A 14,181-nucleotide genomic window follows, 5' to 3' on the forward strand; every position below is an offset into this window, starting at 1 on the left:
ATGACTGCATAAATGTTCAAAGTACAGCAAAATACATTATTATGGCCAGTGCCTTTTTATACATATTGTGTTCTAATCCTCTACACTTCCACCTTGTGTACTTGGCTTGGCTCCCTCTGTGTTTTTTCATGTGTCGAATTCCTGTTTCCCCCTTGTTGCTCTTGCTCTGTTATCATCTCTTGCACCATAATCAGGCACTTAATTGCTGCTTATGCATAATGAATGTAGGTCAGTTTAGGCCTGACCATCATACAGACCTATTATCAAGCTTTTATTTTTATGCCTGGTGATTGTGTAGGTGTGGTATAGTCATTTCATGTGTGCGTGCTCAGGTGAATGTCGTACACAAGCGATACATGCCATCGGTTTGTCTGTCTAGAGTTCATTTTTAGTAGCACCTCTTCAAATATAATAATTAAGGGTGTAAAAACAAAATTCTTTTTCAGATGAACCGCGATTCTTATTTGTAACAATTCTTAATCGATAAAAAAAAAAAATCTAAAATCCATTTTATTTTTTTAATCAATCTGTCCTGCCCAGCCAGTCAGGCAAATCATATTTTTGATATTTTTGATGCCATATCTGCTGTACAGGCTTGCTTCAGAAAAGAGAAGTGTTGGATACTTCTCGCGTGAGTAATTGTCGAACAGTTTAAGAACAACATTTCTCAACAAGCTATTGCAAGGAATTTAGGGATTTCACCATCTACGGTCTGTAATGTCATCAAAAGGTTCAGAAAATCTAGAGACATCACTGCACGTAAGCGGCAAGGCCGAAAACCAACATTGAATTCCCGTGACCTTCGATCCCTCAGGCGGTAATGCATCAAAAACCGACATCAGTGTGTAAAGGATATCACCACATGGGCTCAGGAACACTTCAGAAAACCACTGTCAGTAACTACAGTTTTTCGCTACATCTGTAAGTGCAAGTTATAACTCTACTATGCAAAGCGAAAGCCATTTATCAACAAAACCCAGAAACGCCGCTGGCTTCGCAGGGCCCGAGCTTAATTAAGATGGATTGATGCAAAGTGGAAAAGTGTTCTGTGGTCTGACGAGTCAACATTTGAAATTGTTTTTGGAAACTGTGGACGTCGTGTCCTCCGAACCAAAGAGGAAAAGAACCATCTGGACTGTTCTAGGCGCAAAGTTGAAAAGCCAGCATCTGTGATGGTATGGGGGTGTATTAGTGTCCAAGGCATGGGTAACTTCCACATCTGTGAAGGCACCATTAATCCTGAAAGGTACATACAGGTTTTAGAGCAACACATGTTGCCATCCATGTAACCTCTTTTTCATGGACGCCCCTGCTTATTTCAGCAAGACAATGCCTAGCCACATTCTGCACGTGTTACAACAGCGTGGCTATGTAATAAAAGAGTGCGTGTACTAGACTGGCATGTCTGTAGTCCAGACCTGTCTCCCATTGAACATGTGTGGCGCATTATGAAGCGGAGACCCCGGACTGTTGAACAACTTAAGCTGTACATCAAGCAAGAATGAGAAAGAATTCCACCTGAAAGGCTTCAAAAATTGGTCTCCTCAGTTCCCAAACGTTTACTGAGTGTTGTTAAAAGGAAAGGCCATGTAACACAGTGGTAAAAATGCCCCTGTGCCAACTTTTTTGCAATGTTTTGCTGCCATTCAATTCTAAGTTAATGATTATTTACAAAAAAAAAAGCATGTTTCTCAGTTCAAACATTAAATATCTTGTATTTGCAGTGCATTAGTTGAAAAGGATTTGCAAATCATTGTATTCTTTTTATTTATAAATTACACAACGTGCCAACTTCACTGTTTTTTTTTTTTTTTTGTAGAAATTGATCAGAGCTGTTTATCTAACTTGAATTTCAGTGCAAATTCAAGTATTTATTTTATATATATATATATATATATATATATATATATATATATATATATATATATATATATATATATATATATATATATATATAAAATAAATACTTGAATTTCAGTGTTCATTTATTTACACATTTACACACATAACACTCCTCTCTACTCATTGTTGTATTTGAAAGTGCAATGCTTTGCAGCCAGTAGCACAGCCTTTTAAGGAGCATAGGTGAAATTTAATTTGCAGGAAAGGAGAGAGTTTAGGGTTGAAATGTCCATTCTCGTTCTATTCTCTGCCACTATCTTTGTTTGGACATTACTACTTGCCGTAGTTTTGAAGCAATGCATGATGGGAATCCGGATGTTGTGTGTCAGTGTATTAACGTGCCGGCTGGAATAAACACACGCTGAGAAATAGCTCCGTGCCTGCCTACTTTATAAGTTATTGATAAACCTATGGATAACGGAGACATATATAATAGTCTCCTTCTTATTGTGTGTGCAGTTGCGCACTGAGCTCCAAAAGCTGTAGATGTTATAACGTGACTGGGCCGGCACGAAAAGCGGACGTGACGACAGGCTGTCCTCACTCAGATCCGACTGGAAATCGGGAGAATTTCGGGAGAATGATTGTCCCGGGAGATTTTCGGGAGAGGCACTGAAATTCGCGAGTCTCCCGGAAAATTCGGGAGGGTTGGCAAGTATGGCCGCAACACAGCTTTAAACCACAAAAGACGCGGCCGACACGGTAGAGCGGCCGTGCCAGGGTTCCAGGTTCAAACCCTGCTTCCTGTTGTGTCCTTGGGTAAGATACTTGACTCACCTGCTCCCAGTGCCACCCACACTGGCTTAAATGTAACTTAGATAATGGGTTTCACTGTGTAAAACGCTTTGAGTCATGAGAGAAAAGCGCTATATTAATATAATTCACTTCACTTATTTAGCAGGTAAATTCGACTGTTAAAATGTTGGTTACTGTACACTTATTGAAAATTGCTTGAATGTTTAAAATGTGAGCAGAAAATATTTCCCCTTGTTGAATCAACGTAGGGTATATACTCGATATATCGCGGGTTTGTCTCTGTGCGATATAGAAAATGACTTTATCGTGATATTGGAGTATACGTTCTGACACAGTTGTTTTTAGCTGTGGGCATTACACTACAGGCGTTTCTCACTCTTTCTAGTCTCTCCATCTCACAGAGACTTAAAACAAGCGCACCTTCTTACATACGTCACATACTGTCACGTGAGCAACGTCATACGCTCTTGCGGAGGAGAGAGGTAGCAGCATAGGTAAAGTTAGCTGTGGTGCTAGCGGAGTGGTGCGAGTGGTGATACAAAAGAGAGAAGGTGCGGATATGGTAACAAATGAAGGAAGAATAATTAATTTTCAAGAAAAACAGCACGAGATCCATCGTCTGGCGGTGGTTTGGCTTCAAGCGGGAAGATGTTGAACAGACAACCGTAATATGTCAAGTATGCGGCCAAAGCGTTGCTACAAAAAGTAGCATTACTGCTAACGTGTAGCATCATTTGAAAAGTCACCCGCTAGAGAATGAAGAGTGCCTGAAACTCCGCATGTCAACATCTCCGGCCGGTGCCACACCAACAAAATGCCCAAGCAACCATTTCCAGATCAACACCATATGAAAAAAATAGTCAACAACAGAAGGAGATAACGTCCGCAGGAACCTACCACATAGCGAAGGACATACACTATTTGATTTCCTATTATGTAGCTCATTTTTATTTGACAGTTATTGAAATATCTTGTGTGACATCATGCACAAAAGTGCACTTTATTTGTTTTAAACTATTGTAGTGGCGTTCTGTACAAAAAGTGCACTTTAATTTAGTGTTGTTTTGATATGTCATCTTAGTGACATCATGCACAAAAGTGCACTCATAGCTTGTTTTAAAATGTCTCTGACAATCTTGCACTTTCTGTTTTGAAATGACATGAATGTTTGTGCCACTGCTTAATAACTGTTTAATAAATACACTTTTGCTAAATTGACTTAGTTGTGATTTCGCTCTCTGCATGAAAGTTTAAAATGAGCATATATTAATGCAGTATGAAGAAGAATGTTTTAATGTAGACACATAGAATCATCATACTGCTGCGATTATATGCATCAAGTGTTCATTCAAGGCTAAGGCAAAAATATGGAGATATATATGGTGTATCGTGACATGGCCTAAAAATATCGAGATATTAATAAAAGGCCATATCGCCCAGCACTAGTATAGGTTGCACTTTATTCAAATTGGCCATTAATTGTTGTTTACTTGCTTGTTTATATCCATAATTCATTTATTCCTAACTCCCTTACAAGAAATAACAGGAATATAGGAAACTTCACTTGCAATGTCCAGCATCCACTATTTATTTCACAGTCACACTGCTAGTAAAAAAAAGTTACTGAACCGATTTCGACTCACTGAATCGTTTCGGATCGTATCGTTCTAAAAAAAATAAAATTATATTGTCCCTGAATTGTGTCCGAAATGACAAATATCGACTCAAAACATTATTAAAACCAATCGTTACACACATATTGAAAAGTCAAAGTTATCTTTAAGTGAAGATACAAACTTCTTTCCATTGTAATAATTGGAAACGTCGTTCAAGTACCGTCTGAGTGTTTTAATGTAATTATTCCAAGCAACAGCCATTCTCACCCATGAGTCACCAATAGCAGGTTGGCCATTAAGAGGAGTGGCGGGCCGAGAGAGCTCTCCACTCTCTTCATCTGTCCTCCACACACACAGGAACACACTCCTGACCATCAGGCGGTTGAGTAATTTAAAAGTGCATAATTATATGATGTTCATGGCTATGCTGCATTGGTTGATTTGGCGGTTGAGTTTAGAATCCTTCGCCGAGCACAAAGCACAAGGTGAGCGGTTGTGTTTGGATTGAGATTCACGGCTCAATAACCAATGTATCTTAAAACTTTGAAGGCTGTCACATGACCCATGGAAGAACCAATTATACACTATATTGCCACAAGTATTTGGCCACCTGCCTTTACTCACATATGAACTTGAAGTGCCATATCATGGAATTGTCCAAAATGTTTTGGTATCCTGCAGCATTCAATGTTTATTTCACTGGAACTAAGGGGAAAAACAACCCCACACCATAATTCCTCCTCCCATTAAATTTCACACTCAGCACAATGCAGTCCAAAATGTAGCGGCGACGTGCTTTACACCACTGCATCCCACACTTTACCTTGGACTTGGTGATGTATGTCTTAGATGCAGCTGCTCGGCCATGGAAACCCATTCCATGAAGCTCTCTGCGTACTGTACGTGGGCTAATTGGAAGGTCACATGAAGTTTGGAGCTCTGTAGCAACTGACTGTGCAGAAAGTCTTTGCACTATGCGCTTCAGCATCCGCTGACCCCTCTCTGTCAGTTTTCGTGGCCTACCACTTCCTGGCTGAGTTGCTGTTGATCCCGAACTCTTCACTTTTCTTATAATAAAGTTGACTTCGGAATATTTAGGAGCGAGGAAATTTCACGACTGGATTTGTTGCACAGGTGGCATGCTATGACAGTTCCACGCTGGAAATCACTGAGAGCGGGCCAAGTGATTAGGACACCTGATTCTCATCATGTGGATGTGTGGCCAAATACTTTTGGCAATTTAGTGTATTAGTATACAGTATACTGGTTTTGTCGAGGAATTTTGTATCGATTTTTGAATCCGCTTTCTTCGGTCTGGACTAGGGTTGTATGGTATACCGGTATTAGTATAGTACCGCAATACTAATGAATCATATTCGGTACTATACCGCTTCTAAAAAGGACCGGTTTTATTTAAGGACAAACTTGCAATAAGAAACATATGTTTAATGTACAGTAAGATTTTTTGTTAAAATAAAGCCAATAATGCAATTTTTTGTGGTCCCTTTTAATTAGAAAGGTATCAAGAAGTACCAAAAAGTATCAAAATACATACAAAATATTGGTATCGGGACACCAATAGTCTGGCACTTTTTTGAACTGCTGGTGCTGGTACATATTTTGTACTTGCAGTGTTTTTGTGATCTTTATTTTAGGGCACTTATATTCCAGTCTTGCAAACATTTCCAGTGTGTGTGTGAATGGGTGAATGTGGAAATAGTGTCAAAGCGCTTTCAGTACTTTGAAGGTAGAAAAGCGCTATACAAGTATAACCCATAATAGTTGACTAATCGACTATCAAAATAATCGTTAGTTGCAGCCTTAGTACAAATATGCATAAAAACACTACTACTATCTAACGTGACCATTTAGTAAGTATAAATGGTTTAGGTATGTTGCTTGGAGTGATGAATGAAGAAACCATGCGAGCAGAACCGCTATGGACGACTGTAAGACGGAACAACACTTGTACTTCCAGTTCAAGGCACTAAACAGCAGGACGTGCTGTAGACCAGACCTGGGCAAATTAAGGCCCGGGGGCTTCATGCGGCTCGTTAAGCTTTTCAATCTGGCTCGCCGGACATTGCCAAAATTTTTTTTTTGATCTTTAAGATGGAAAGTGTAGCTGCCATTATGATGTGCAGTAATGTTTTCTAATGACCGTAAGTCTTGAACTATACAAAGTATTTCAATGGTCGGAATCTGCGCTATCTAATTAGTTACTATGGTAATCTAATTAGTTACTATGGTAATCTAAGTCACAGCAGCTCAGACGAGGCACCAAGCAGTGTGGGTGGGGAGCGTTTTCACAGAGTGTTTCCAGAGCGGCCAGCCTGAAATGCGGGTGTCAGGGACAGACGCGGAAGGAGATTTTTACAACAAAGTTTTAAAGCTTAGTGATGTATCAGATTGTAGGTGGTTTTTTTTTTTACTCTTCGCGTTCATATTTTGCTGTTTGTTGCATTTTTGTTGCGTTTCGCTTAATTGTAAAATATGTCGATCGAGAGGGGGTGTGACGTTCATATTTTGTCAATAGGGATGTCCAATAATGGCTTTTTGGCGATATCCGATATTGTCCAACTCTTTAATTTCCGATACCGATATCAACCGATACCGATATATACAGTCGTAGAATTAACACATTATTATGCCTAATTTGGACAACCAGGTATGGTGAAGATAAGGTCCTTTAAAAAATAAAAAAAAATAAAATAAAATAAGATAAATAAATTAAAAACATTTTCTTGAATAAAAAAGAAAGTAAAACAATATAAAAACAGTTACATAGAAACCAGTAATTAATGAAAATGAGTAAAATTAACTGTTAAAGGTTAGTACTATTAGTGGACCAGCAGCACGCACAATCATGTGTGCTTACGGACTGTATCCCTTGCAGACTGTATTGATATATATTGATATATAATGTAGGAACCAGAATATTAATAACAGAAAGAAACAACCCTTTTGTGTGAATGAGTGTAAATGGGGGAGGGAGGTTTTTTTGGGTTGGTGCACTAATTGTAAGTGCATCTTTTGTTTTTATGTTGATTTACTAAAAAAAAAACGATACCGATAATTAAAAAAACGATACTACATTTTAAAGCATTTATCGACCGATATTATCGGACATCTCGAGTTGTCAATATTCAGTCTTTTATCGTTCATAGTTATTATCGTAAATCCCACATTCTTTATTTTCATGTACATTCTGGGTGTCTCATTCAAGAAAAAAAAATTAAAATTCCATTCCGTTTTTTAAGGCGGTCTGTCATAACGTTTTTAGCATTCAATCAGACATTATTGTTAGGTTTTGTATTAGTGTTCCTTAAAAGAGGTATACCGGCCCCCCCGACACATTTTTTCCCCTAATTTGGCCCCGAGTCAGAATAATTGCCCAGGCCTGATGTAGACGTTCAACTCGCAGCACCTGCAGTGAGCAAACTTGTCAAAAAGATGGCGCCATAGCACAAACTATAACACACCTTTTCAGTGTCTGTCATTAATGAACCCTTTGTTGAACATCATGGCCATTAGCGAAGAGAAATCCATAGATTAGCCGCACCATTTTATAAGCCGCAGGGTACAAAGCATAAGAAAAAAGTAGCGGTTTATAGTCCGGAAAATACGGTCATTTTTACTGCTTCATCTTGTCCAGTGGTTCTTAACCTTGTTGGAGGTACCGAACCCCACCAGTTTCATATTAACCCTTCTTTAGTGAAAAATAAAATGTTTTTTTTTTTTCAAATTCAAGACAAAGTTATATGTTTTTGGTAACACTTTAGTATGGGGAACATATTCTAAGTAACAAAGACTTAATTTAGAGTTTTTTGGACACTAGGGGAACATTTTCTAAGTAACAAAGACTTAATTTAGAGTTTTTTGGACACTAGGGCATACTGGCCAACCTTGAGACCTCTGATTTCGGGAGGTGGGGGGTGGGGGCGTGGTTAAGAGGGGAGAAGTATATTGACAGCTATATACTGTGTGTGTGTATATATATATATATATATATATGTATATCTACATCCTGAAAATATGCAAACAAAACTGTGTTTAGATAATTGATACTTCAAACTTGCATAAATAAATCTTAAGGAATATAACATAACTTGGCTTCTGAGAGCTTCAAAATGTAATGAATAAAATGCTAAAGTTGTTGATAAACAAGCAATTATTTTAATAAATAAATATGGTCATATTAAATGAATTATTATGATCATTTAAAATTAATTATTTCAAATATGTTTATTTTAATGTATAATTCTATGGCTGGATCAACAGCCATAAGCAATAAGGAGTCAGAAAAAATACAAATAAAAATACAATTAATTTTGATGTTTTTAGCAAAATATAGTAAAAATGTATTTAGTTGTTTTTTTTTAATTAATAAATATGTATTTTAGGTAAGATAAACAAAATAACACAATTGATCTCTAGTCTGGATGATTTAGTTCTTGTCACCCTGTTGTCCTCCCGTCGGGAAAAAAGGCTGTCCTCACTCAGGTCCGCATGGAGCTGGAGGGGGCGTGGCTTCCAGCTCCGGCTGAAAATCGGTAGATTTTCGGGAGAATATTTGTCCCGGGAGGTTTTCGGGAGAGGCGCTGAATTTCGGGAGTCTCCCGGAAAATTCGGGAGGGTTGGCAAGTATGCACTAGGGGAACATTTTCTAAGTAACAAAGACTTAATTTAGAGTTACGTATTTGGTTAGGGTTAGGGTTAGAGGGTTAGGGCCAGGGTTAGAGGGTTATAACCTTGCCGAATAAGGCATTAATAAGTACTTAATAATGACTAGTTAAGAGCCAATATGTTACTAATTTGCATGTTAATGAGCAACTAATTAATGGTGAATATGTTCCCCATACTAAAGTGTTACCATGTTTTTTTACTGGTGCACAAAATGAACCGTGCATGAACATCACCTTGTTCAAACAACAAAACCAACACAGTGCATAAACTCACAACAAATTACACACCTGCAAATCAGTCTGACTTCTGCTGTTGTCGTATCCGTAATACGCCGATAGGGAGAAGTTTTTATTTACACGATGAGTCGGGTGTGTTTTGACCTCCGCCGAACCCCTGAGCCCGACTCACCCGAACCCCTAGGGTTCCATCGAACCCAGGTTAAGAACCACTGATCTTGTCTAAGGGATCCTTTTAAATGTGTCATACCAACTTGTAATTTCCTTCCCACTCACAAATCTCCCTCTCCCCTCTCGGTCTCGCCCAGGTGAGCCTCATGCACAACGGCTGGCCGGTGATTTCGGCTTTCGCCGGCGACCAGGACGTGACCCGCGAGGCGGCCAGCAACGGGGTTCTGATCCAAATGGAGAAGGGAGACCGGGCTTACCTCAAACTGGAGAGAGGAAACTTGATGGGCGGATGGAAGTACTCCACCTTCTCCGGCTTCCTGGTGTTCCCCATGTAGAGGCGAGGGCGAGGAGGCTGCCAATGGGAAGTACAATGAAGAAAGGGAGCGTTACGGAGGGGAGACATGTCAGGACAGACCTCTGTTTGGGACGCCGACGGAGGTGGAGACGAGAAGGTGGGAGATGTGAGCTTCGACGCGTGGCCATCTTCTTCACTTCCCCTCATCCTTCCATCCATCCATTCCTAAATGCAGTTTTGGACAATTGAAACCTTTTTATTCTCTTCTTCATCCTTAATGTTTCAAAGTGTAACCTAAGTCTCTTACTGTCACCTCATTCACAGCTTTGAGGAATGTCTCACAAATTAACTGTTGTCCTTTTAGTATTTTGGTGGTGAAGCCAAAACCAAACAAAGCTGCTCAAAAGATATCCTCCATTTTTTGTATTTAATTTTTATTTTTAAATGTTTATTTTGTTCCTCATTGCACTTTTAGAGCAGCTTTGGATGCCGTGATGTCCTCCACTAGCAGACAAGTACCACAAAACCAGCACAATGCAACACTAATACACTTAAAGCTTTCTGGAAGAAGGTCATCGACGCAACAATAACACCAGGACACGCTTCAAAATTGCAGAGCATGGGAAAAAATGTTTTTCGGACACAATCTTGTTGTTTATAAAGCTGCAGTTACATGACCTCTTCCTGCTTCCCTTCCATCTTTCATCTCAGCCTCCCCACCTGTACTTTTATCTGCTGCTGTACTCGTTTGGCCTCTGGGCACGGACTATTCCTGGCTTTTACTTCAGTGTTGGACTTTGGAACTCTCCGAAAAAACAACAACAATATACATAAGTGATATAATATAGAGCAAAGCAAGTCACTCTTTCTACTCCACCACTGTATCACGACGATGCTAAATATAATACTTTCAACTGAACCTGGCTGATGACTATAACGTCTGTATATTCTGTATTTTGGTGTTCTATGAAAGGAAGAAAAAAAATATTCTAAGGGAATCTTATAGTGATTTTATGTGGAAAAGTGGGCTGCTGTTCTGCTTTGACTTAAAATGAAAATATGATGCTTTGTGTTTTTGTTTTAGTTCAAACCAAGTTGTGGCTAAATATCTCATACTACTACATAATATCGTATATTACCAGCTCTATTATTTATTATCTTGCCTGTAAATGACATGTGAATACCTAGTCTATCAAAAATGGATTTATCTGCTGTTTTTTATGTTTATTTTCTTTGCTCCAATGAAACAATAAAAATTAAATGTACTTTTATTTTCTTTAACCTACTTCAAGTCTGGTCTGGTAGTCTTCCTGCTCCGTTTATGCCCAGTTTTTACCTGTTGCTTAATGGCAATTTCTTCCCTTTTGTTGCTAGCATTCTACAAAACCCAAAACCAGTGAAGGTTTTAAATGTTCTTTAAAAAAAAAAGAAGAAGAAGGATTTATCGATCTACTTTACTTTACTTTTACTTACTTTATAATGATCTCACTTGCAGTGAAGTGGTCTGCACCAAATTCAAAAAAAGTTGTGTAAATGGTAAATAAAAACAGAATACAATGATTTGCTAATCATTTTCAACCTATATTCAATTGAATAGACTGCAAAAACAAGATATTTAATGTTCAAACTGGTAAACTTTGTTATTTCCTGCAAATATTAGCTCATTTGGAATTTGATGCCTGCAAAATGTTTAAAAAAAGCTGGCACGAGTGGCAAAAAAGACTGAGAAAGTTGAGGAATGCTCATCAAACACTTATTTGGAACATCCCACAGGTGAACAGGCTAATTGGGAACAGGTGGGTGCCATGATTGGGTATAAAAAGCAGCTTCCATGAAATGCACAGTCATTCACAAACAAGGATGGGGCGAAGGTCACCACTTTGTGAACAAATGCGTGAGCAAATTGCCGAACAGTTTAAGAACGACATTTCTCAACGAGCTATTGCAAGGAATTTAGGGATTTCACCATATTCGGTCTGTAATATAATCAAAAGGTTCAGAGAATCTGGAGAAATCACTGCACGTGAACGTTATTACGGACCTTCGATCCCTCAGGCGGTGCTGCATCAAAAAGCGACATCAGTGTGTAAAGGATATCACCACATGGGCTCAGGAACACTTCAGAAAACCACTGTCAGTAACTACAGTTTGTTGCTACATCTTTAAGTGCAAGTTAAAACTCTACTATGCAAAGCCATTTATCAACAACACCCAGAAATGCCACCGAGTTCGCTGGGCCTGAGCTCATCAAAGATGGACTGATGCAAAGTGGAAAAGTGTTCTGTGGTCTGGCGAGTCCACATTTCAAATAGTTCTTGGAAACTGTGGACGTCGTGCCGGATTGTTATAGGCCAGTTGAAAAGCCAGCATGTGTGATGGTATGGGGGTGTATTAGTGCCAAGACATGGGTAACTTACACATCTGTGAAGGCACCATTAATGCTGAAAGGTACATACAGGTTTTGGAGCGACATATGTTGCCATCCAAGCAACGTCTTTTTTATGGACGCCTCTGCTTATTTCAGGAAGACAATGCCAAGCCACATTCTGCACGTTACAACAGCGTGGCTTCATAGTAAACGAGTGCAGGTACTAGACTGGCCTGCCTGTAGTCCAGACCTGTCTCCCATTGAAAATGTGTGGCGCATTATGAAGCCTAAAATACCACAACGGAGACCCCCGGACTGTTGAACAACTTAAGCTGTACATCAAGCAAGAATGGGAAAGAATTCCACCTGAAAAGCTTCAAAAATTGGTCTCCTCAGTTCCCAAACGTTTACCGAGTGTTGTTAAAAGGAAAGGCCATGTAACACAGTGGTAAAAATGCCCCTGTGACAACTTTTTTGCAATGTGTTGCTGCCATTAAATTCTAAGTTAATGATTATTTGCAAAAAAAAAAATTATGTTTCTCAGTTCCAACATTAAATATCTTGTCTATGCAGTCTATTCACTTGAATACAAGTTGAAAAGGATTTGCAAATCATTGTATTCTGTTTTTATTTACGAATTGCATAACGTGCCAACTTCACTGGTTTTGGGTTTTGTACGACTATTTTCTCCATCACTTCTCTTTTGCCATCTTTTCTTTCCTCAGGCTGAGACCCCCACTTTCCCCTCTTCACGGTCTCTCTCCACTCTGTTGGTTTTTAAGGTTTCGTGTTTTGTTTCTCTCCAGACTAATGAGCTCCGGGGGGAAAATTTGTGCTGGAATAAAAAAAAAAAAAAGTAAACATAAACATCATCTCCTTCCTCCGATCTCACCACCCTTCTTCCTCTCATTTCATCTTTTCCTCTTCATGTCTCGCTTTCCCGCCACTTGTCCCTCCCGAAGACCCTTTTTAAACATCCTGTCCCCAATTCCTCTCCACTCTTCTCTCTGTAAACACAAATCTATTCATTGTGTTTAAGCGGATTTTCCCTTTCAGTTGAACTTCCTTCAACATTGCTTTTTTTCTTCGACCGTCACATCGCCGTGATATTACTGAAAAGTGCCCACTTAAGTCGACATACATGGCCGATCAACATAAAAGGGATCTTTTGAATGTAAATTGGATCCCTTTATGTCTGTATGCGCACCCTTGACTTAAGGGTGGGACCTGGGGCTAAGGAGATTTGATTAAAAAAAAAAAAAATACATACCGTATTTTTCGGACTATAAGTCGCAGTTTCTTTCATAGTTTGGCGACTTATATATGTTTTTTTCCTTCTTTATTATGCATTTTCGGCAGGTGCGACTTATACTCCGAAAAATACGGTACTTTCACTCAACAGAACAGCAACAATGCCAAAATAAAATCCATTTTAAAATAATTTTGTTCATACATCTCCTTTGGTTTTAGCTCAGTAGTCAGCACGCGCGCCTCTCACAGCGCATTAGGAAAAAACACAGCAGGAGTGAGCGCGTACACAATCGCTACACGAAGCGGAGTCGTCTGTGACTGACAGCCATGAACACCGATCATTGGTCGGCCTTCAGCCCAGGTAAACCCTAGTTATGTTTTGTTTATTTCTTAAAATTTGTGCTGTCAAAGTTAACCCGATAACAAGTCTTTAAATATAAATGTATTTAACGGCGATAATTTGTTTTAACATGCAATTATCGTTTTTGACCCTCAGCCCGTTCCGTAGTTTGGGGACATGTGCAATGGGGTCGAGTTACTGTTGAGCCACAGCCTCAAAAATAGCTAACAGAACTGCACAAAGAAAGACAGACCTTATGGAAATCTCACATCCAAAGCAGTGACGTGCGGTGAGGCACTGACTTCATCACAGTCAGATTTACAAACATATGAACCCTAAAGAGTATCTTATTCACCATTTGATTGGCAGCAGTTAACGGGTTATGTTTAAAAGCTCATACCAGCATTCTTCCCTGCTTGGCACTCAGCATCAAGGCTTGGAATTGGGGGTTATTAAATCACCAAAAATTATTCCCGGGCGCGGCGCCGCTGCTGCCCACTGCTCCCCTCACCTCCCAGGGGGTGATCAAGGGGATGGGTCAAATGCAGAGGACAAATTTC

The 14,181-nt window shown here is 39.3% G+C and overlaps 1 protein-coding gene across 1 annotated transcript in view; it reads left to right on the forward strand.

The window, feature by feature from the left end:
• cbln1 (cerebellin 1 precursor) overlaps nt 1-10,947 on the forward strand; it is a 44,606-nt gene extending 33,659 nt beyond the window's left edge. Inside the window, exon 3 of the mRNA XM_061970267.2 lies at nt 9,505-10,947. Within this exon, the coding sequence (XP_061826251.1) occupies nt 9,505-9,702 (198 nt within the window). The 3' untranslated portion in view covers nt 9,703-10,947. The remainder of the gene's footprint in view (nt 1-9,504) is intronic.
• Nucleotides 10,948-14,181: the final 3,234 nt, after the last annotated feature.

The sequence above is a fragment of the Nerophis lumbriciformis genome, linkage group LG10 (genome assembly GCF_033978685.3).
Source record: "Nerophis lumbriciformis linkage group LG10, RoL_Nlum_v2.1, whole genome shotgun sequence".
Lineage (NCBI taxonomy): Eukaryota > Metazoa > Chordata > Actinopteri > Syngnathiformes > Syngnathidae > Nerophis > Nerophis lumbriciformis.